Source organism: Dama dama, chromosome 24 (genome assembly GCF_033118175.1).
Source record: "Dama dama isolate Ldn47 chromosome 24, ASM3311817v1, whole genome shotgun sequence".
Taxonomy (NCBI): Eukaryota; Metazoa; Chordata; class Mammalia; order Artiodactyla; family Cervidae; genus Dama; species Dama dama.
This window is the reverse complement of record NC_083704.1, coordinates 37,435,601-37,459,821: the sequence shown is the minus strand read 5'-3', so window position 1 is coordinate 37,459,821 and position 24,221 is coordinate 37,435,601. Positions and strand designations below refer to the sequence as shown.

At 41.4% G+C, this 24,221-nt stretch overlaps 1 protein-coding gene across 2 annotated transcripts in view; it reads right to left on the bottom strand.

Moving 5' to 3' along the window:
• TAFA4 (TAFA chemokine like family member 4) overlaps window positions 1-24,221 on the bottom strand; it is a 174,177-nt gene that overhangs the window by 124,076 nt on the left and 25,880 nt on the right. For both annotated transcript variants that reach the window (XM_061128111.1, XM_061128112.1), the window contains exon 2: window positions 3,846-3,981. In XM_061128111.1, the coding sequence (XP_060984094.1) occupies window positions 3,846-3,859 (14 nt within the window). In that variant the 5' untranslated portion in view covers window positions 3,860-3,981. The remainder of the gene's footprint in view (window positions 1-3,845; window positions 3,982-24,221) is intronic.

Here is a 24,221-nt window from a genome sequence, read left to right as displayed (position 1 = left end):
AATCAATTACATCTCAATAAAAACTGGGAAAATATATTTCACTTCATATGAATGGACAGTATCCAAACAGTTGCTCAAGACAATTCAGTTTACAAATGTGGCTGTGTGGTCTATTTTAAAACACTACCCTTTCCAAAATAAGTAAATAAAAAGAAAATAGCTAATATGCATTCTACTTCCCTCCCTAACTTTCTGCCTTTTCTGATCTCAGATAGCACTAGATTAACTTTATTTTTTAATAAATTTATTCATTTTAATTGGAGCCTAATTACTTTACAATAGTTTGCTCTTTTTTTTAGTTAACTTTTTCAAGCGAAAGTCCAAGCTCTGGGCATTTGAAACTTCAGTTACACTGGGTTCTGACTGGCTTCAAGGATAATAGATCCACCACAGAGGATCAAAGGAACCCCCTTCTCATATACAAGATGTATAGACACTCATGGGCAGATGATAAAGACATGGCCCGTGGATTCCTGTCTGAGTAACACAACAGGCAAAGCTTCTGAGGAAATCCTGAAGGAAGGGCCTAACAAGCCCATGACTGCCAACCCCGCAGGGTCTCAACCAGAACCCTGACTCCGTGATCAAGAGGAAATGCAGTCTTGGGGATCCGGTGGCCACACCACACTCTCAGGAGCAGGCACTGGCCTCTCACAAAGTAGTCACATAGATCCTGTTGAAAGATCTTGTATTGCCACTGATTTGAGACTCAGTGTAACTCTGAAACAGCCACAGTAATACAAGATTCTAAGATTATCTTTGAAGACCACGGTGGCAAAAGGGATGTCAAGCTTTGAAGCTTGACATCATTTTGCCCTTGGCCTTGGAAATTCCGAGCACTTGAAACTGACAAAAACACTAGATGCCTCTGCTTTGAAAGACCTGCATGCACCTTAATTTTGCAAAGCATGTCCTCCGTCTCCCCCGCCTCAGCCTCCCTGCACGGTGGGTAGAAACCCTGGATCAGCTCAAAAGGTGGCAAAGAATATGTGCGAGTCTATGTGAGCTTGAGGTGCTAGTATGTAATTACATCTTCACTTCAGGAAATTGATTGTTAATTTATTACTCAACAGGGCAAGTATGGAGGTTCAGAATTCTATATATGCTGAGTTTTTGAATGAGGTGCTCTGTCCCCCCTCCTATGTTTTAAAACTCCAGTTGTTAACTCCAATATCCATTATTGATCTAACTGTCACAAAGGCTTAGTCTTACCCAAGGGTCAAAATTTCAAATCTCTCCCAATAAAAGTGTAGGCTGGCTGGGCCCAAGGCTCCAGAGAGCAGTAGGGAAGATAGAGTCCTGTCTAGGGGCAGCTGCTCCAAGGGAACGCCAGGAATGACTTTTCAAGAGAAGCTGCTTTCTGATACACTGTCTGCACACTTTGAGTCAGCAAGGGATTCCACTTGTTTTGTTTTAAAAACAGAGTAGAGATCAAACAAAACACATTTGCAAACTGGATTTGGGTACCCTAACTTCTGGTTTGTAGCAATTAGTGGCCCAGAAAAGGAAAATTTTAAGGAATCAGATGAATGGAGTACTAGCTTTCTACTGCCGTGTAATAAACACTGCCAAACTCAACAGTTTAAAACAATAGGTCTCCAAAGGCCTCTTCACTGTTCTATCCTCCACTTCTTCCTGCTTCATGGGCTGGCTCCTCAGCCTCTAACCACAGTGTTCCACCTGATTTAGAGTCTCCAAATTCAGATGAAGTCTATCAGATGAGCTATAATCTGTCCCACCTAATTTACCAGTGAAGTTCAGTTTCCATGTCTTTATCAGTCACTGCAAGTCCTAAACCTGTCTCGATGGAGTTAACCAAACTGGGAGAGTATGTCTGAGATGATCTGAGTCCCAAACACTGGGTACCATAGGAAGTCAACTCTAAGACAAATTGATGATCAGCGGGTGACTTAAGGAGTGCTCTAGGGAGTATCACCTGTGGAACAGGAGGGACAAGAAGAAGGAAAGACAGAAAGAGGGAGAGACCTCAGATAACCCTCTGGAGAGTTTCAAAGCAGAACAAACCGGTCAATCCTAAAGAAAATCAACCCTGAATATTCAATGGAAGGACGGATGCTGAAGTTCCAGAATACTTTGGCCACCTGATGCGAAGAACTGACTCACTAGAAAAGACCTTGATGCTGGGTGAGCTTGAAGGCAGGAGGAGAAGGGGACAACAGAGGATGAGATGGTTTGATGGCATCACGGACTTAATGAACATGAGTTTGTGCAAACTCCACGAAATGGTGAAGGACAGGGAAGCCTGGCATGCTGTAGTCCATGAGGCTGGAAAGAGTCAGACATGAGTGAGTGACTGAACTACACAGCTGAGATGTCCCTTCTTCATGGTCCCAAACTGTAGTGAGGGGTCAGGCCTTTACACCTGAACATCAGGAAAAACTTTTCATCTCAGGCAAGGAGGCTCTTTGGATTGCAGACAATTCAAAAATGCTATAGGTCATCTTCTGCAATGCTTCTGACAGTTGAGGGCATGAATCCTTCATTCCTGAAGGGGATGCTGGGCAGGGCATCATGCTCATTAAAATGTGATGGGAAGAGACTTCAAATATAAACCCTAACCCAGCCTGGGCCTGCTTTGCCCTCAGCACCATTCTTTCCACTTCCACTGGGTGACACCTCTATACTGCATTCCCCAGGACCCTGAATGATCTGGCTCCTACCTGACTTAGTTAGAGCCTGCAGAGTGGAAGGAAAAGGCCATGGTATTTTTTTCCCACCTTCTCTGTCTTGGCAGGGTCAACGGAGTGGCCATTTCTCCTCCATGGTGTCAATTTCCCCCCGAAGGGCCCACTATGGCTCCAGCTCCCATGGAAAGCCCTTCCCCACCAAGGCCACTGGCCAGCAGGACTGCCTTCCTCTGTCCCACCAGCCTCAGGATGGCAGGAGCTGTTGCCTGCTGTTGCTCATCTATGGGCTGCCTTTGTGTCTTCTGCTTAACCTCTCTGACTCTCCCACACACATGTAATCAGTTTCCAGAATTCAATTCCCTGTTCTTCTGCTCCAGGATGGCTTCTGTTCTCCTGGTTGGATTCCAAAAACAAATCTGAAATCAAAAGTCTCATGGGCCCCTGTTCCAAATCTCAGGTGATCGTCCCTGATCTGACTTCTTCTTCATGGAAAATTCTATGTATCAGGGTCTGGGGTGAGTTTGAGAACAAGTATTGCCTAGAACAAGTATTGACTTAACAACAGCTGTGATTCCCTGAAGAAATGCCTATGGCTAGGTGGGCAGCTCCTTAGCAATGATTCTTCATCTCATTCAATAATCCAGAGCCCCAGTAAAAAGATGTCTCACCTACTACACTTACTGTGGTGACTCAGACAGTAAAGAATCTGCCTGCAGTGCAGGAGACCCAAGTTTGATCTCTGGGTTGGGAAGATCCCCTTGAGAAGGGCATGGCAATCCATTCCAGCATTCTTGCCTGGAGAATCCCACAGACAGAGGAGCCTGGTGGGCTACAGTCCATGGGGTCACGAAGAATAGGACACCAATGAGTGACTAACACTTTCACTTTTCACTTTCATACCTACTGTGATACTTCAATTTCTCCTACATTGAACATTTTTGTCCAAATGTAAAACAGAATTAGTTTATCTTAAAAATATCACCTTTGGCCCTCTGTTGAAGAGTCAAAGTACTGCTTTATCAACTGAAATAATTTCAAAGATCAGAGCTAATTTTTAAAAAATTCTCCATATTTCCAAAAATCCAACACAAAATAAAGCTTTTATAAAGTGTCATCAATTCTAAGATATTCCATCTGCCTAAATTTTTTATGCTTCATAAAGATACCATCTCTAGGTATGTGCTAAAATCATTTTACCTTGGAGACTTCATAAAATTTGGTTCCAGTCAAACACGGCTATTCCAGGATGGATTTCAGAGCGACTCCAAGTTCCCATTGGTAGCAAGGACCAACCATTTCGACAGTTCCAAAAAATTATCTTAACTTCACAGACCTATTTAAAATACAAAACAGACAGGAAGCCATTAGCATTTTAATGTTGAGATGATACAGGTTTTCAGAAGCAATTTTTTTTTACAACTGTGTTTTCAGGCAAGTGGTAGACAGTCAAACATATCCACATTTGTAAAGTGTCCTAATAGATGGGGATGGAGGGAAGGCAGGAAATACAGAATTCTGCACTTATTAATTAGCCACACAGTAGTTAACAGAATACAATTTTAAAGTAGAAGTTCCCTCCGCAGCAAAGGCATGATCAAGTTGACAGAGGGTACCAAACCATTCATGATGCAAAATTTCACTCTCTCATCAACCACGGGATGAAAATGAAATTGAAGATACTCCAATCCCAAGAGTTCCACAACCTGCTCAAGTTCACAGAGCAGTGGAAAAGCTAGCATGCAGACCTAAGTTTCAATGTTCTGTGACATAAACCTGATGATGATAAACAATTTGCAAGACACACCACTATGTATAAAATAGATAACCAAGAAGAACCTAGTGTATAGCACAAGGAATTAGACTCAATATTATATAATAATCTATAACGGGGGACACATGTGTACCCGTGGCTGATTCATGTTGATGTATGGCAAAAACAACCACAATATTGTAAAGTAATTATCCTCCAATTAAAATAAATAAATTGCTTTTTAATGAATGGGCTTTATATATACAGGCTTCCCTAGTAGCTCAGATGGTAAAAAATCAACCTATAACGCAGGAGACCCGGGTTTGATCCCCAGGTTGAGAAGATTCCCTGGAGAAAAGAATGGTTTCCTACTCCAGTATTCTTGCCTGGATAATTCCACAGATAGAGAAGCCAAGTGGGCTACAGTCCATGGGGTCGCAAAGAGTCAGACACGACTGAGCAACTTTCTCTCATTCACTAACACAGGTATAAAACAATTTGCAAGGATGCTTTTTGAAAAATGCTGATGGGATACAGAAGGCAAAAATTTTTCCAACATAAAACACACAACAATACAAAAAACACTTTTTAACACCATAACTGAGATTTAACATGCTCCTTTAATGCACAAACCTTCATTTCTACTTAATGAAAACATTTTTCAAGAAGGATTCAGATAACTCCAAACCAAAAGACACTAAAAAAAAAAAAAGGAACATGAAACTACCCATTTTTAACATTACTGAGTTAAGTACATCCCTCCAAGGGATGGTGATCAAAGAGAAATAATGATGGGCAACACTAAATCTTTAAGCTGCAAATGTGACATACAAATGATCCTTGCAGGCTTCCCAACTGGTTAAGTGATAAAGAAAACATCTGCCAATGCAGGAGACACGTGTTCGATCCCAGGTCAGGGAAGATTCCCACGTGCCATGGAGCAACCAAGCCTGTGTGCCACAACTATTGGGCCTGTGCTCTAGAGTCCAAGCACTCGTGAAGTCTGTGCTTCCTAGAGCCTGTGCCCCCCAACAAGAGAAGCCACGGCAATGAGAAGCCTGTGCATCACCACTAATGTGTAGTCTTCCCAACTAGCCGCAACTAGAGAAAAGCCTGCGAAGCAATGACGACCTAGCATAGCCAAAAATAAATAAAATTATTTTTACAAAAGATCCTTGCTCCACAGTCTAGTCATTATCGAATCCTGTTGAACCCATTGCAAATGCACCACAAAATACAACTGATAGTTTTCTCTTCTTTGGATGCCCTAGATGTAATTACAGATGTTTGTCTAGAGTCCTCTTTAGGTGACAGGCTTGAGATCCATCCTTTTGGGGCCACAGGAGACACAGAGGAGGCTGTGAGTGATTAGCTCTATGAGAGAGAAGCAGCTTTGAGTAACTGTATAAACGTAAGATACTTGGAAAAGAAATCACAGGATAATGTTCATCTCCCAGATCCTCCAACTTTATTAAGTATGTTTGTCCTGATATCCACCCAAGGGCACAACGTGACCTTCTGTTATCGGAAAGAAATACACAGTGTAATTTACCAGAACCCATCCTAATGAACTCCCCACATACTGGAAACCAAAATGACCTTTCCTAGCTAATATTTATCTTGTTTTCTTCACATAAAGGGAACCACTGGGGATTCTCTTTTCAATTCGTTAAAAAAAAAAAAAAAAAGGATCCATCAGCGAAAACAAATGTGATCCAATAGTTCACATGCTAGACGAAAAGCCAGGAGTTTAATTTTAGGCTGAGCAGTAACTCATTCAGTCAGATTTTCCCTGAGTGTACCCTAGGCACTTGTTTAAAAGGATTAACTCCTTCCTGTCATTTCTGAACTTTAGTACATTCAAGACCATCGGTGCTTTTGTGCACAACACCAAAATCATGAGTTTCCAGTCACTCTACTTCCCTCTAGGTTGTTTTCCAACAATGGCACAGTCTTTTCTATCATTCCACTTTAAGCCCTTCCTTTTCCTCAGTTCAGTTCAGTTCAGTCGCTCAGTCGTGTCCGACTCTTTGCGACCCCATGAATTGCAGCACGCCAGGCCTCCCTCTCCATCACCAACTCCCGGAGTTGATCCAAACTCATGCCCATCGAGTCGGTGATGCCATCCAGCCATCTCTTCCTCTGTCGTCCCCTCCTCCTCCTTCTCTGTCCATGGGATTCACCAGGCAAGAACTCTGGAGTGTGTAGTCTATCCCTTCGCCAGGGGATCTTCCCAACCCAGAGATCGAACCTGGGTCTCCTGAATTGCAGGCGGATTCTTGACCATCTGAGCCACCAGGGAAGTCCTACTATACAGCACAGAGAACTATATCCGATCTCCTGTGATAAACCATAATGGAAAAGAATCTAAAAAAGAATATATATTCTGTGTGTGTGTAAATACACATACACACATAACTGAATCACTTTGTTATACAGCAGAAATTAACACAGCATTGTAAATCAGTAATACTTCAGTAAGTATATTATTACTTATTGATACAATATTATTATATTATATAATACTAAAATAAAATAAAAATATTCAAACTTTTAAAAAGTCGTTCATTTTTAAAGAGTCTGGGTGTTTACAATGATGAATGACATTGCCATATCTAGACTAAGAACGATTTTAAATGTGTCTGGTCACTGTTGAAATGAGAAAAAAAAAAACAGCATTTGCGTGCTGGGTTACATTTTTCATCTTTCACCTTACACACTGGTCTTATGTGGAGACAGTCACTCTTCTACAAAAGAGCAGGATGCCTGTTCATGTTTCCTGGTACCAAGAAACTTGGAGCTTCCCAGGCAGAGGAGACCATTCTTCAGATGTTTAATTTATTTCTGTTGTACCCAAGAAAGAAGCCAGTCTACACCTGATTTCTTATCAAGGACATAGTGAGGTTCTGCCTTTCTTTTCTCTTGATCTACTTGCCTTCACTATTAGCAGAGTGAATTCTTAAAAGGATTATTTTGGGGGATACAGTTATTGACTTGTTGTAGATAACCACTCTCAGAATATCTCTTACGTCAGTTTTGCTATACCCACCTCACTCCACAGATGGCAGTTTATGCAGCATCACGTTCTTATCTTTTCATTCTAAAACTCTACAGTGATGAAATACCACATTCCTTTTAAAACCACCATACACAATGACCTTAAACCTAGACCTAATCACGAGGAAAACTGCCAAACGTTTGACTAACTCAAACGTGAGAGACTTTCTGCAAAGTAAATGCTCCTTAAAAACTGTCAAGGTTATGAAAGACCAAAATAATCTTAGGAATTGTTCCAAATTAAGGAATGATACACGGCGAACAAATGAAATGGTGCTCCTATGTTGCATCTTAGATCTGAAAAAATACACATGCATAGTCATTCTCAAATGAACCACATGCACAATCACACACATACACACATATACATATACACATTTATCTACAAAGGACATTACTGGGACAAATAACAATTTCTGAATATAGCCTATAGATTACACTACGGTGTCATATCAATATTAAATTAGTTAAGAGAATGTTCCTGTTATTAAAATATACCCTGAGATATTTAAGAATAAAGGGGCAACTGTCTCGAACTTACTGTCAAATGATTCTGAGAGGAAAGAGAGAAGAGGAAAGGAAGGAAGGAAAAGCGAATGAATGAATGAACACAAAAACAAATGAACAAAATGTAAGCAACTGATGCATCTAGGAATTCTTTGTACTATTCCTCCAACTTTTCATTATGTCAGAAATTATATCAAAATAAGACAATAGATGTTCACTAAAAAGACCAGTTTATCACATATACTAAAATGATTCAGAACTTATTACCATTCTTAAACCATAAGAGGAGTTGATAGTTGAAATGTTCTGGCTCATCTGACTCTCTTAATACTCACTGAAGACCCCAGAGGAAGTTCATTTGTTTTTATTTAAAAAGCACTTTCATAGAAACACCTTCTGTAAACACATTTGGGTGTATTCTTTTGCTATTCCTTTAAAAATGTCATACTGGTTTACCATTTCTCAACCTGTTCATACAATATTCTCATGTAACTAAAATATCTCCAAGGACATTTAATAGAATATAACATTCAATAATATTGAAAAACTGTTGCTATTCAATGTGTTGTTTTGGTCAAAAGTCTATCAGTTGAATAGAAGTATAGGAGATTGATACTATGTGCTTCTAACTTCTCTTATTAATTAAAAATGTATTCGATGAGAAAAAATAGCACGTTCATAGTGTCTACTATGGTTCATTCATGGTGCAAGTACCTTAAAATAATAACTCACTTAAAAGTAGGATTTATTTCTATCCTGCTATGCAGATGAAGACAGTGAGACACAGATACGTCAAGGGGTTTGCCCGAGGTCGCTCAGCTAGAAAGTGGCTAAGCCATGATTCAAATGCAAGCCATCTAGCACCAAGGAATCTACTGTTTCAATTCTTATCAACATATTTTCAAAGAGAATTAGTCCTTTTCATGCTTTTTTAAATAGACTGAAAATAACTCTGCCTTCAGGAATTCAAGACAATGGTCATCAAGCTCAAAGTAAAAATTTTGTCTGTGGACCCACATGAGTAGACGACTGGACTGAATGAGGACCAGATCCTGGCTTGGAGCCTCTGTTATTTTTTATTAACCCCTAAATAATTTTTGCCTCATCTCTGAAAAGCTGGTGAAGAACAGTAATTCTGACTTGCTGCAGGGTTCTGTCTTACTACAGGTTTATTCAAGGCTTAAGGTCACGTTCCAAATTAAGACCAAACATGCAAGAATTCTGAAGACCATGAGCACTTAAGCTGCCATTCTTCAAACGATGGAAAAACAACCACACTTTAGATCAGAACTCCTCAAAGACACTTGGGCGAAAATAGAGCAGAGCCAGAACATAAGCCTAAATGACTTCTGTCAATTTCTATGAAGGAATTCAGCACTGACACAAACCAAAGTGGAATTCTGTCTGTGCATCCATGCAGGCTCATTTCCTGCCAAGAAATCCAGAAGCAATTTTTGACAGTACAGCAAGGTAGATTCTCACTGAAAAACCAAATAGACACTCTTGCACCATTGCCCTTTCCTGCCTGCCCACTCATCTAGGAGGTTTCCAAGCCCCATCTTGCTTCACCAGCAGAGTAGGTATGCTTGAATAATGAGCTATTTTCAGATTCCCCATTAGTGCAGCTGACCTCCTGGAGTGGGATCTACTGGGATGGCCTGGTAACTGTGGTTCTCAGCCCCTTGGGTATCAGGGAACAAGTAGGACTAATTTTTCCAGCTAATGATGTAACCGGTGACACCCTTAAACAAGGTTAAACATCGCATTAAATTATTTTTTCACACTAATTTCAAATCAGTCAAGGTAGAAGATGATAGAGGTGAGAAATTTCACCTCTATCCTCCAGAGGTGAAACTAGCAACCTGAGTTTTGGACGAATAAAACAGAGTTTTATGAGTGGAAAAGGGGTAAAAACATGGTCCCATTAAGCAAGAACTGTGTCTCACAACCAATGGAAATTTTGAAAGAGAAGTTGTCTCCGTGAAATAATTCATCATTTCTTTAGACAGAGAGGAGGAAATATGTTTCCATTTCTAGTTGTTTATATAATACAAGCACACTGATTTGTCTTCTAGAAAATTCTCAAACCGCTTTTCCACAAAAGTATGCAAACCAAGTGCAACCTCTCTCTTGACAAATTTACGCAGGAACAAGACAAGTATTAATGAACATTTTATATTTAAAAGGCTTCTGATGAAAGTAAATGTACTTAATAGGTTATCGACACTTTTATGAATGTATTTCAAGCCCTGACACTCGGCTAAAGCCTCAGCTGAGCTCTCACTTATAACTATCACATGATGCGTGGAATTACTTTGTAATTCAGAGCATGCTTACTGTCACACGTTCAAGAGGACAGGTTTCTCTGTCAAAGTGCAGTATACTCATGCCATTAAGTTGCTTTTCTACTGCGGCCTAAAAATATCAATGAGGAACTTACTTCTTCATCGTACAACACGCTGTAAACATGTTTAGAACTTAAAAGATTCTAAGTGAGTCATTAAAGACAATAGCTGTGTCTGGTACAGAATTGTGTAAAATTTTACATATGGCATTTTAATTTCAAGTGTTGCCAATACCATGTTGTTTAAATTAGGTTGTAGAGTTCTTCAAAAGGACCCTTCTGGTCAGAGATGATTTAAACAAATTAAATAGACACACTGTGATCTCATAAGGTTCACACTCTATCACTGTAAGAACTGAGAAATTCCTTACAACCATGCAGCATCTTTATTTCCATGCAGTGATGTGGTCCTTTCTAATGGAAGTACGGCCAGTGCCTTTGTGAGTGAAGAAAAACTCTAGCCTACAAGTGACTATGGACTGTCCAAAAGCAATCATCACTAAGTGACGATGGTTCATTGACAGTCAGTCTATACAAAACACAGAAAACAAACCCGCAAGTGACATAAAATATAAAACGCACTCACCAAATTCAGGGACACTCAACACAATTCCACAGCTTGTTGTCCAAGTGAAACTGCCCAGGTCTGGGGCTGAACTAATGTGAGCAGTAATGGCAATTTAGCCATAAATCTCTGAAGGCCCAATTATCCTTATGTCTAAGGGTTTCTTTTAATTGGACCAGGTTTTAATTGGAAATTTTCCTCCCATTTCTCATTTTTTAAAGCATCAAAACAGTGTCTAAGGATTTTATTTAGCATAATAAATAACCAACATAATATTTTGGAGGCGACTCACAAGTTGCCAAGCACCTGAACTTTTATTTTAAAAGTTTTTGTGTGATATGATCTAACTTCTACGTTATATTATAAAAAATAAAGCAAGTTATATATAATGAAAGTGAAAGTTGCTCAGTTGCGTCCAACTCTTTGCAACCCTGGAATGGATAGCCATTCCCTTCTCCAGGGGATCTTCCCAACCCAGGGATCGAACCCATTACAGGCAGATTCTTTACCAGCTGAGCCACCAGGGAAGCCCTAAGCTGTATATAATAGAATGCAAAAATAGAATTCCGTGACTATTCAATAGTTACATTGCTCAGGTCAGAGCTGGCCATTTACAAACAGAATGCAACCCTCTTGAGCGGAGGCAGTGTTATCTTACTTCACTTTTATGCTAACCCCTAACATAATACTCTGCACACCACGGGTGTTAAATACATTTTGTTCAATAAATGAATAAAGTCTCTAGTTTCACTCCCAAATGAATGGTCATCTCACTTCTATGCTTTCCTAATTCCTCACCTGTAAACTAATATAGTTCAATGACACAATTACTAATGTATGTTCAACCACCAGCTATGACTATGACTCACAGCATTGTAGGGAAAACATGGTAAGATTCAGCTATTGATAACACACAGCTCATGAATATATCTACACAGTAAATTCAACTTTGAAAGGATTGCACAGCAAGACAATGCCCATCGCAGGCAATATTGACCATTTTAATCCATTAGTGAGATAAATGCTTCTTAAAAGCTTTATCAGAACCATTATTAAATTTCCAACCTTAAAAATTCATCTTTTGTTTGACAACAGTGCCCTCTCGTGGCAAAAAGGGAAGTCTTCTGAAAGTGCTAACATGTTACTGGATTTATAATGGGTATTTTATTATAAGTGCATGTTTTCATTTTTTAATAAAGTCATTTAAAAACAGTATGCAAACCAAACTAAAAGAAGCATAATATACTAAATAAGTTAAAGAGCAATTTAAATTACATCACAAAAAAGTCAAATCAAAATATGGTAAAAAGCTTCTAAATGAAATGGTAATTATTTATGCAGAAAACTACACATAATAAACACAAGTCTAATGAGATTCAATATTTATTGGTTCTCCCTGTTGCTTTTATAACACAAATCCATGATATTATCTATCAAAGCTCTCCAAGCTACTTAAAGATACTCTAAACATTCAGCTTATATATACAAAAGCCTACTGAGTTCTGGCTTAATACTAGGATATGCTTAGGGAAATCAAGAATAAAACTAATTCCTGTCTATCCAAAAATGACAAACCAATTGCAAAAGACATACATGGGGCAACCAAGAGAGCAGGTCAATAATATTTGCCATTGCCTTTGGATGGACGTAGAGATTGTCCATACTGAGTGATGTAAGAAAGAGAAAGAGAAAATATTGTATGACAACCCTTACACGTGGACTCTAAAAAGAATAGCATCAAAACATGTATATTATCAAGTGTGAAACAGATCGCCAGCCCAGGTTGGATGCATGAGAAAAGTGCGCGGGGCTGGTGCACTGGGAAGACCCAGAGGGATGGGATGGGGAGGGAGGCGGGAGGGGGGATCGGGATGGGGAACACATGTAAATCCATGGCTGATTCATGTCAATGTATGGCAAAAACCACTACAATATTGTAAAGTAACTAGCCTCCAACTAACAAAAATAATTGGGAAAAAAAATAAAATAAAATAAAAATGATGAACGTATTGCTCTTTAAAAAAAAAAGACCCAGGACAACCAAATAAATAAATAATTTTTTTAAGATTAAAAAAAAAATAACATAACGAGATCACCTATCTCATCTTTTCAAAAAAAAAAATCATTATATGACTATTTACACAGATACAAATCCTGCTGGGAACAATCATAACTGAAGTCATAGTTTAAATGAATAAAATATTTTGTCCAAGTTAAAAAAAAAGAAATTATACATATGAACTTATTTACAAAGCAGAAACAGATACACAGATTTATAGAATGAATTTATGGTGGATAAGGGAGAAGGATGGGGGAAAAGGACAGGGAGTTTGGGATGGACATGTACACACTGCTGTGTTTAAAATGGATAACCAACAAGGACCTACTGTATAGCATAGCAAATTGTGCTCAATGTTATGAGGCAGCCTGGATGGGAGGGGCTTGGGGGAGAATGGATACATGTCTATGTATGGCTGAGTCCCTTTGCTATTCACCTGAAACGATCACAACATTGTTAATCAGCTATACTCCAACAAAATAAAAAGTTTAAAAAAATTTACTATTGTCTTTTGGAATAATGAAAATAGAAGAATAAGATCACTGAGGACTGCTGCAATCTAGGAAGACTTCCTGGAAGAGATAACACACAGGAGTCAAAAAGGAATGTTTGGGGAAAAGAGTAAAGAGGTGTTCAGGAATTCAAAAAATTTGGTTTGGTTGGTTGGTCATTGCTGAGGGGAAAAGATCTGCACATATGTGCGAGTTTGTTTTGTCTTGTCCTCATTTGATCTGGTGGCGGGGAAGAAAGGGCCACTAAAGGAAACCACACAGAGAAAGGGGGGAGAGGAGGTAGGTGTGGTGCACTGACCCCATGCGGAAGTCACACAGAGCAGGTCAGCAGTCTCCCAGGTCCTATCCCACACTCAACGGGTCACCTCGTCATGACTCCTTAAACAAGTAGTTCTTGATCAATTCTTGGACCAGGCCTTGTGTGGGGTGCCAGGCATGGAAGATGGACAAGGTCCTGGGTACCCTGGGGTTTGCACTATAGACAGACAGGTAAACAAGTATGAATAACGGAACTGTTCTTGTTGTTCATCACTCAGTCGTATCTGACTCTTTGTGACCCCATGGACTGCAGCACACCAGGCTTCCCTGTCCTTCACCATCTCCCAGAACTTGCTCAAACTCAAGTTCATTGAGTCAGGGATGCCATCCAACCAGCTCATCCTCTGTCATCCCCTTCTCCTCCTACCCTCAGTCTTTCCCAGCATCAGGGTCTTTTCCAATGAGTCAATTCTTCATATCAGGTGGCCAAAGTATTGGAGCTTCAGCTTTAGCATCAGTCCTTCCAATGAATCTTCATTGGAAGGTAACTGTGGGTTCAGATTAAGTATGACAGAGAAAACAACAGTCAATAGTGTAACAGAAATCGGCTAGGTTTGGAGGAAGAGAGGCTCCATGGGTGCTTAGGGAAGGCCTCTCTGAGAAGGTCATCTTGACATGATGACAAATGATAGAATGTGACTTCTGGAGGAAGAGTGTTCCAGGAAGAGAAACAGCTCTGCCTTGTAGGAGTCTCAAGTCAAAACAAGCTGGCTGTGGTCAGAAGCAGAGGTGCTGGAGGACAGTGAGAGGGCAAAGAGGGTACGGGGTGACATCAGGGAGGCCCCAGGAGCAGATCACAAGTGAGCTTGCAGTTAACAGCGTGGAGTTGGGATTTGGTTCCAAATGGAATGTGAGAGCTGTAAGCAGGAGACAAATGGGAGATGGTTTAGGTTTGCACAAGAGCTCTCAAGCTGCTCCCTCTGGGGAGCAAAAGTAGAAAAATGAGAGATTACTGCAGACTAAGGTCTCAACCTAGAAATACAAGAGAATGAATCTGGCCAGATGTCTGGAGAACAGAGCAATAATGAGGTCAGGCCTCTTTAGGAACAGTTTTGCTCACATACACTGCTGGGTATCTTAGACACTCCTTGTGCAGTCAAACTACTGAATTAACATGCAAGGTTCAAGTCTCAGATCTCGGTACCAAGAATACTAGTTTTTATCTCTGCAACTGTACATCCTATAATCCATTGTTTTTACTCTTCACTTTGGCCACTAGGAAGCTCAGAGTCAAATTTAGAGTCCATCTTTAGTAAGTGAAGAGGACCGTTCACCAAGCATATCATCGGCAAACCTTCTGCTTAGTTGTCCTTATCTTCCCTTTATGTCTGATTTCATAAAATATTTTTATGAGTTTTCTCAAATCTGCTTTGATGGGGACAGATACAAATACATGAATATGTAAACAAGACACCATATGCTTTAACAGGTCCAACATGTTCTAACTGTCTCTTCCTGTAATTCCCTTTTTTCAACCCACTCTACTTACCAGACCAAAATTCAATATTTCCACCATGGCATGGTTACCTCAGGGAAAAGCATTATTTCAAAATAATAAATTGAAAAATGTTACCAAGACTTACATAGCATAGAAACTAACAGGCGGTAAATCACTTTGGGATTCACTGATGAATTTCCTGGTAGATTGCATGGTCTGAGCAAACAGGACCAGGGACATAAGGTTTGGTTTAAGTTGAGTAAGAATGTGAGAAACAAGTTTTAGTGCCTGCAGGTCAGAGAAGTGAGTGCAGTCAAGGGACCCAGAAGACAAGGTGATAAAGGATGGGATGGGAAGGGGCCCAAGAACACATGTTTAACAAAGATCAGTCCTAGCCAGTAGTACTCATAACCAATCACTCCTTCTGATATTACATTCATGGGCTTCCCAGGTAGTTCAAATGGCAAAGAATCTGCCTGAAATGCAGGAGACCTGGGTTTGACCCCTGGGTTGGGAAGATCCCCTGGAGAAGGGAATGGCTACCCACTCCAGTACTCTTGCTTGGAAAATTCTATGGACAGAGGAGCCTTGGCGAGCTATTTAGTCCACAGGGTCGCAAAGAGTCAGACACAGCCAAGAAACTAACACATATATAATATATAATCTAAGAATCCAGAAAAGTGCTCACAGGACCTATAGAACACTAGAAAGTCTTATCTATTTGGTATCTTAAGTCTAAAGAAGAGAATCAAGGAATCTGACATAGAGATAAGAATTGAGCGCTGGGTACACCAAGGCTAACATTAGAACAGACACCATCACTTCTCATCTCATAGAACCCTCAGAACAACCCACAGGGCGGTTTTACTTCATTTTGTTTTAAATCTCCAACATGGGAGAATGAAAGTAACTCTAGTTACCCACGAGCACAAGGCAAGTGAGCAGTGGGCCCAGGGTTCCAAACGAAACAGGTAGAGTCCCCGTATGGGAGGAAAGGGGAAGGTAGAGTAGAAAAAGGGAGTGGAAAGGAGTTAGCCAAGGCTGTTTCAAGACTGGAATTTTCACAGTACAGAAAGTCCAACCCAGAGTGTCTCCCATTTAAATACCAGAGCTGTTAAGAAAGAGTCTTCCTAACAACTGGCCATATTGGAGGAAGGTCCCATAATTTCAGTCACGTATCCACTTTTTCTTATGTAAACACTACGGAATAAATGAAATGCCTAACACAATTTACCATCTGACTTAATGTGCACTTGAAGTACAAAAAAACACACAGAATCATAAACATTTGAAACCAAAAAAGAAGCCCCTCATTAGTAACTTTTAGTATCCATTACTTGTTGAATTGATAGTATGTTAGATACGGTGGGTTAAATAAAATCTATTATGAAATTTAAAAGCAAAATTCAGGCTTCTGGGTGTCATCACAAGTTGTTATCTACTGACAATAGATTCTGAATTATTTGTTTTCCTCATCTGGAAAAATCTTTTCGTTTTCATAGCAGCTATCTTCAGCTCCTCCTATGGTTTGACATCACTGACTTAGAAAAGGTCTGTGAGGCCATTCCTCTTATTCTGGCTCTAAAAAAAGACACAGCCCACATGGAGCCAGATGTGATGCACCGTCGTCAGAACCTGAGTTCTAAGACATTTCTACGTTGCATTCACATTTCCACGTAAGAATTCACTGATCATGCTTCATTTGGGCATCGGGGAAACATTCTGGCAGCAAGGACACTCATATAATGAAATATTAGGTCATGATCCCATAATTCCAATCACAAGAGACACAACACACATGTTAGCAGACTTTTAAAGCAGAAAAACACAGGCGGTGAACAAGAATGATTTCTCTTTCCAGGGACGAGCTTAGGCCCTTAAGGTATCAAGGGCCTAAGAAGGGAGAAATGTGGGTGAAAATAAAGATTACCATCATCTGCTGCTTAACATAAAAATGCACAAAGCTGCATATCTATCTTTGTGACCTATAGGACCTTCATCCTTTAATTAAAATGACAGAGTTCCCTGAAAACCCATCAATTATAGTCAATGCCAAAGTATTTTTGGTAACTGGGGCCAAGGGAGCAGAAACAATAGAATTCTAACATGAGCCGAGAGAACTTTCCTGTCCTGGAACTTAGAATGGAGACCGAGAGAGCAGCTGATCATTCTAGAACAGGCTGCTAAAGGAGGGAGACACACATTTGGAGGTTGGGAGTGGTCAGGCTTCTCTCATCACCTACAGCGGGGTCAAAGAAAGCCCGTGATGTGCCAAGAGTAGACATGACCCAGGAGAGCGTGATCATGACCCTGAAAGTCATTCTGTTTTTAGCCTTTCCTTGGCTTGCCTTCATCCCTTCTCCTGGGTTTCTCAAGAATGGCTATAACTTTTCAAAAATCAGTAACAGTTTTCATCTTTGTTTGACCTTGCTGGAATGAATTTTTAATTGAATCCAAAGAGAACTATCCCACTTCATAGATAGGGAAACTGAACCTCTAGGAATTATCTTGTCCAGGTGGCAAACCTAATCAGTGATAGAGCTGGGTTCCCCACCCAAGCCTTCTAATGCAAGAGCCACTCTGTCTGCACTGTCCATTTGGTAACTGCTAGCCATGTGAGGTCACTAAAGTTTAAATGAACTTAAGTGAAGTCAAATTTACAGAACATTCCCACCACTGCACAAAGTGTCATGTGATGGGGCTGGGTTCCTGAAGGAACAATGTTTTTCTTTTTTTAAGATTTTGATTTTTTTAAAGTCTTTATTGAATTTGTTACAATATTGCTTCTGTTTCATGTTTTGTTTGTTTGGCCAGGGGACATGTGCGATCTTAGCTCCCCAACCAGATCGAAGTTACATCCTCTGGGTTGGAAGGCAAACTCTTTAACCACTAGACTGCCAAAGAAGTTCCAGGAACCATGTTCTTCATATGTAAAATCTGAAACAAACTGCAAAAGCTCACTTCAGCCACTCTACTAAAAGGGGACCCACTGGAAGGTGGACAGATGTCTTGCCATCCCAAATCTTGAATTCCCATCTGCACCCCTTCATAGCCTTTCAATGGGCAAATCATTCAATCTTTCCTAACCTCAGGTTCTTCATCTTGAGTATGGATTTAAAAAATAACTTCTCAGGTTACTGGGGGATTCAAGTGAGGCACACTTTTCCAATGTCTAGAACCAGGCATTCACCCCTCCCTCCCTTTTACCCCCACCATCATTTCTTTGGGTCAATACCTAGACAGCTCACTTTGTGTATGCACATTCCAGTTATAATCTTGTCTTTGGGGCTTTCTCTTGTAATATTCTTCCCTTGTTCTTATATATTTTTATATATGGGTATGAGAAGCTTGGGCTTCCCTCGTGGTTCAACAGTAAAGAATCCACCTGCAATGCAGGAGGCACAGGTTCAATCCCAGGGTCGGGAAGATCCCCTGAAGAAGGAAATGGCAACCCACTCAAGTGTTCTTGCTTGGGAAATCCCATGTACAGAGGAGCCTGGCAGGCTACAGTCCATGGGATCACAAAGAGTCCAACACAATTTAGCAACTAAACAACAATAAAGAGAAGTTTATTGGATACAAAAACACAATGCCAAAACAAAAAGTAGAGGATTCCCCAGAGGTCCAGTGGTTGGGACTTGGTACTTCCACTGTAGGGGTTAAGGGTTCGATCCCTGGTCGGGGAACTAGGATCCCACAAATTGTGCAGTGCAGCCATAAAAAAGGGGTGGGGGGAAGGAAAACAAGATGCAGGCTGGCCTCTTCACTCTACGACATTCTGCACAGTAGCAATCAGCAGGGAAAACCTGACAAACCAAGTTAGTAAAATCCCTTTCTAAAGTATTTTCCATCTAATAAGTAATTTCAGACACCATTGGTTCTCCCAATCAATGGCCATTTCTATAATAGATGAAAGGAACCAAAAAAAAAAAAAAGGCAGAGACCAGAATCCTGAGAGATAAGAAGCCAGCATCATCACTCTCGTCCTTAACATTCACCTGACCTGTAACAGCAGCAGGCACGGTGCTGGGCGATGTCTTCCTTCAGCCAACACACGAGGCAGATGCTAAAGCAAAAGACCACCACTCACCTGGCAAACAAGAGCTTTGGCACAGACCATAAAGCGCCTGCCATCTGGAGAGCAGGGCTTCTGAATCAGGGGTCCTTGGAGAGAATTTGGGGTCTATGACCTGGGATGAGGGGGGGAAATGACATCTTCATTTTTACTTACTCCTACCTGAGCCTCATTAGTCCCTTCAATTATAAAGGTCTGCAACAAACCAGAGGGGTATTTAGCAGTTCCTAGGACTTGATCACAAGCAGAAAGCACAGGTATTTTCAAGTCACATGACGGTCTGTTGCAAATACCTCAAAATGTGTCCATCACACCTTATAATTCTAGGGTTAATGGACCTGCCTGGAGATCGTGCCGTTGCATGCGTTCCTACAGAAGCATGCCTGCTCTGTGTCATGAACAATTGGAATGTGTTGATCACTACATTTCTGTAGAACTGACTTCTTCTGTGATCCTATGAACTTTGTTTTCTGTGTTTTAAGACATTGTTTTGAGACAGGATCCCCTGGCTTAACCTCTTCTTTGCCTCCCAGGGAACCCACGGCAAAGAAGAGCTTACAGGCTCTCCATCGTAGGAGCTGGCAAAACTCTAAGTTCAATGTGCTGTATCACATTTGCCTTGTCGCTTTTCCCCACCACCACCCTACATAAGCCAAACCTTTCACCCATCAGTTCTTCCAGTACTGCCTCAGAAGTCTCGAAGAAAACTGACAGATGATGCAATGACTTCCATATAGGATATAAACCAGTCACAAAAGCACCAGGTAACAGTTGCAGAATAATCTGGGGAAGGTTAAAAAAAAAAAAAATGATTTGCCCTGTATAGACAGCACCATCGTTTCAAGTACTTCTTGCAACCACTATCTGTAATATATTCCAACTTGCCAGTGTAGAAATGGCCTCATTATTTCCAGAAGTCCTTCAGAAAGTCTATTTCAAAGCAAGCAACTCAAAAGTTGGCCCACCATCTAAAAGCCAGTGCTATAAATACGCATGGGAAAGCAAAAGTGAGCTGGATCTCACGACTGTGTCTTCAGGAAAGGAACTGGGAGAGTTGAGGGGCTAGCAGAGTGAACAACTATAAGAAAAAGGAGACCAAGCTTCTAGGTTTCCAGGATAACAAGTCTCAGAAGTCCAAGAGACCATTGTCAGCCTGAAAGAGATAAAACACATTCCCAGGCAAACATTCATTGAGACTTTCATAAAAGGTTGTAAATATCTGTGCAGGCTCTGACAGAGGGCAGGCAACAAGGAAGTGAAGCTATCAGTGTGAATGGGGTCTTCCGGTGGGTTCTTTCCAAAGTAGAGCCTGAGACGAGGACATAAGGTGAGAGCACGTGACTGAGGTCACTGAAGGAGTAAGGGCAGCTAGATTCCCCAGAGCCTCCCAAGAAGCCAAGGGAATCACTCCCAGAATCATCCGCCCAAGCAGAGGGTGGGAGCATTGACACTTCAGCTTTCCATCGGAGGGATCCACGCCCCAGTTCTCCTGGGCTACTTCTGCTTATACATCATCACATCAGAGAAGGCCCCATGACAAAGGTGGAAAAGATGCTGAGCGAATGCCAGGGACAGAGCATAGGCTACTCGTTCTCGCTGGTACCTCGTGTCCGCATCTCCACACTGATCCACCTCTCCACCTGCTCAGACGGTCCTTTGCAACTTGCGGGAGCTGAGTGTTGGGACATAAGGTCCCAGAGCTACCTGCTACCCGGAGTGAAGGTGGGATGTCAGCTTTTTTCTCCTGGAATAGCTTCCCCTGCATTAACTTTTTTTCCTCCAGTTTTATTGAGATAGAATTGACATATGACACCACACACATGTAGAGTTTACATCACAATGTTCTGACTTACAGACATCATGAAATGGTGAGCACAGTTAAGTTTAGTGAACATACACCATCTCATATAGATACAACATTACAGAAAGAAAAAAAATTGATATATTTTCCTGAGATGAGAGCTATTAAAACTTTACTCTCTTAACAACTTTCAGATATAACGTACAGCAGTGAAAAGTCTGTGTATCATGTTGTACATTACATCCCTGAAGATGAAAGTGAAAGTGAAGTCGCTCAGTCGTGTCCGACTCTTTGCGACCTCATGGACCGTAGCCTACCAGGCTCCTCTGTCCATGGGATTATATGTCCCTCGTACTTATTTATCTTACAACTGGAAGTCTGTACCTTTTGGCTGCCTCCCTCCAACACCCCCCCTCCTCCCTAATCCCTGCCTCTGGTAACCACAAACCTGTCCTCTTTTTCTCTGAGTTTGTACATTTCTGAATTACAACTAACTTACAACACTATGTTAGTTTCTGGTATACCACATGGTACTTTGATAGACCTTGATGCTTGGAAAGATTGAAGGCAGAAGGAGGAGTGAGCGGCAGAGGATGAGATGGTTAGATAGCATCACCAACTCAACGGACACGAATTTGAGCAAACTTGGGAGATGATGAAGGACGGGGAAAACTGGCATGCTGTAGCCCATGAGGTCACATGGGCTGAACCGAGTGACTGAACGACAACACACAATTTTAAATGATCACAAGTCTAGCTACAGTACATCACCGTACAAAAGTATGATGTAGTTATTGACTGTATGCCCCACACTGTACATTTCATACCCGTGACATCTATTTTGTAACTGAAAGTTTGCACCTTTTAATCTCACTCACCTATGTCTGCATGAAAATTTAAAACCCACTCACTCACCAACTATTTTTGAGCCCTAGCTACGTGCTAGGCACTGTCTCCAGATATGGACACCTAGCAATAAACAGGACAGGTGAGGTCTGTGTCCTCCTCCACCTTGTATTCAGATAGTAGCCATCTGAAACTTGGGTATCTCAGATACTGACAGAAATGACAGGAGAAAGGATGAGGAGGAGAGGGGAGAAGGCAGAGAGGATAAGTCAGCAAGGAGAGCCAGGAAATGTCATTCTGACTTAAGAGCCTGAAAGATGAGGCATCTACCTTGGGACAGGCAAAGAAGAGCTTCTAAACAGAGGGCACAGCAGGGGCAAAGGCCCTGAGGTGCCAAGAAGCCCGTCAGAGCTCAAGTCAGTGCATCCTTCCACTGGGTGGGTGGAGGAGAGCATTTATTACAGACAAGAGATTTCCTCGGTCGTCTGAGAGGAAGCCAATTGTTTGCAAAGCAAACCTGTTTTCAGATGGTAGCAAACTTTAGACAACACACAGGACCCTCTCTTTAGGCAGACTTCCAACTACACCAAAGTGTTTCTTTTCTCTTTTCCTTTTTCTAATTTTCCTCTCCACCTTTCCATCCACAGATCACTGAACTTGGAGCTTCACAGCATCAACCAGGCTTGAACCCAAGAGGAAGTCCGCAAGGGCCTATGGTCCCAGGGCATTTGGGAAAGAAAAGAACAAAAGCAAACCATAAAGAAGTACTTTCCCATCTTAAGAACAGGGGATGAGGAGCAGTGGGGTTCGGTATCTTGAACTGAAGTAACCTTCTGTGTACACAGTCGGTCAGATAAGGAAGCAGGATGCGGGCTCGACGCATCTCAAAGGGTAGATTGTCCTTCCTCAAAGTGGCCAAGCCAGCTCTGCATCTCCTTTCCTTTCTCTTGTCCTGGCTGATGATAACGTTGATGCACATAACAAAACACCAGGTACTGATTTCATGTGTCCCTCTCTGGGCATTAGAATTCAAGATCATGCCACCTGACTGCCCTCTAATTTCAATTATTTGGAGACTTTTAGTCTTGAAAGATTCAGTATGCAAATCCTAACTGCTGCCATTAGAGAGCTTCTATTTAGCATTAACTATGGGTTTCCCTGGCGACTCAGTGAAGAATCTGCCTGGAATACAGGGGAGACCTGGGTTCGATCCCTGTGTCAGGAAGATCCCCTGGAGAAGGGAATGACAACCCACTCCCATATTCTTGCCTGGGAAATCCCATAGACAGAGGAGCCTGGCAGGCTACACTCCATGGGGCCAGAGTCAACTTTGACTTCTTTTTCATGTGCCAAATATAGTGCTGAAAACTTGTTCTATACATGAACTCATTCGAGCCTCACAACAGTCTTCTGAGGTAGGGACCTCCTTAGAGGAAATTCAAATGCAACAAGGTTAATCATTTGACCAGGATCATAAAGACTATTAGGGAAGATGGGATTTGAACCAGGCAGGGTCTGACTCCAGAGTCTGTCTCCTAACCACGAACTCTAGGACTTTAACTCCGCGGGCACCTCACGGCTGACTTGCCATGGTGGAAGCACATCAAAGGTGTTGGAAGCCTGCCTATAAAGAAAACCCCATCTCATGAGAACTGACAGCCATCTGAAAACCACTCCCCAGAGTATATTACACCCACCAGAAAAGGGTCTCAATAAAGTGATCTGAAAGTGAAACTGTGAATTGCTCAGTCATGTCTGACTCTGTGACGTCATGGACTGTAGCCCACCAGATTCCTCTGTCCATAGAATTCTCCAGGCAAGAATACTGGTGTGGGTTACCATTTCCTTCTCCAGGGGATCTTCCCCACCCAGGGATCGAACCCGGGTTTTCTGTACTGCAGGCAGATTCTTTTTACTGTCTGAGTGATTTAACGAGATGGGAAAAAAGAGAGCGAAGGGAGAGAAAGTTTAGAGAAACTGATCCTCCACTAATATCCAAAGTGGTCCAAGAAATTAATGCTCATTATTCAAATTGAAGGTGGAGGCAAAGATATGCACCAACTGCCATTCTCAATATAGTAGCTTTCTATCCAGCTGGCTCCTTTCAAGTCATCTGCTTTGGAGAATGCCTCGATCCTCAAATGAAAAATCTTCCAGCCTCTGATATGAGTGTCAGGAAGGCAAAAGGCTGGAATGAGCTGAGCCCAGCAGAAAATGTGCAGCACAACAAAAGGGCTATTTCTGTTACACTCAGGGCAAGGAGAACACCACCAAGACATCGGTCTGCTGCACAGAGGGGGT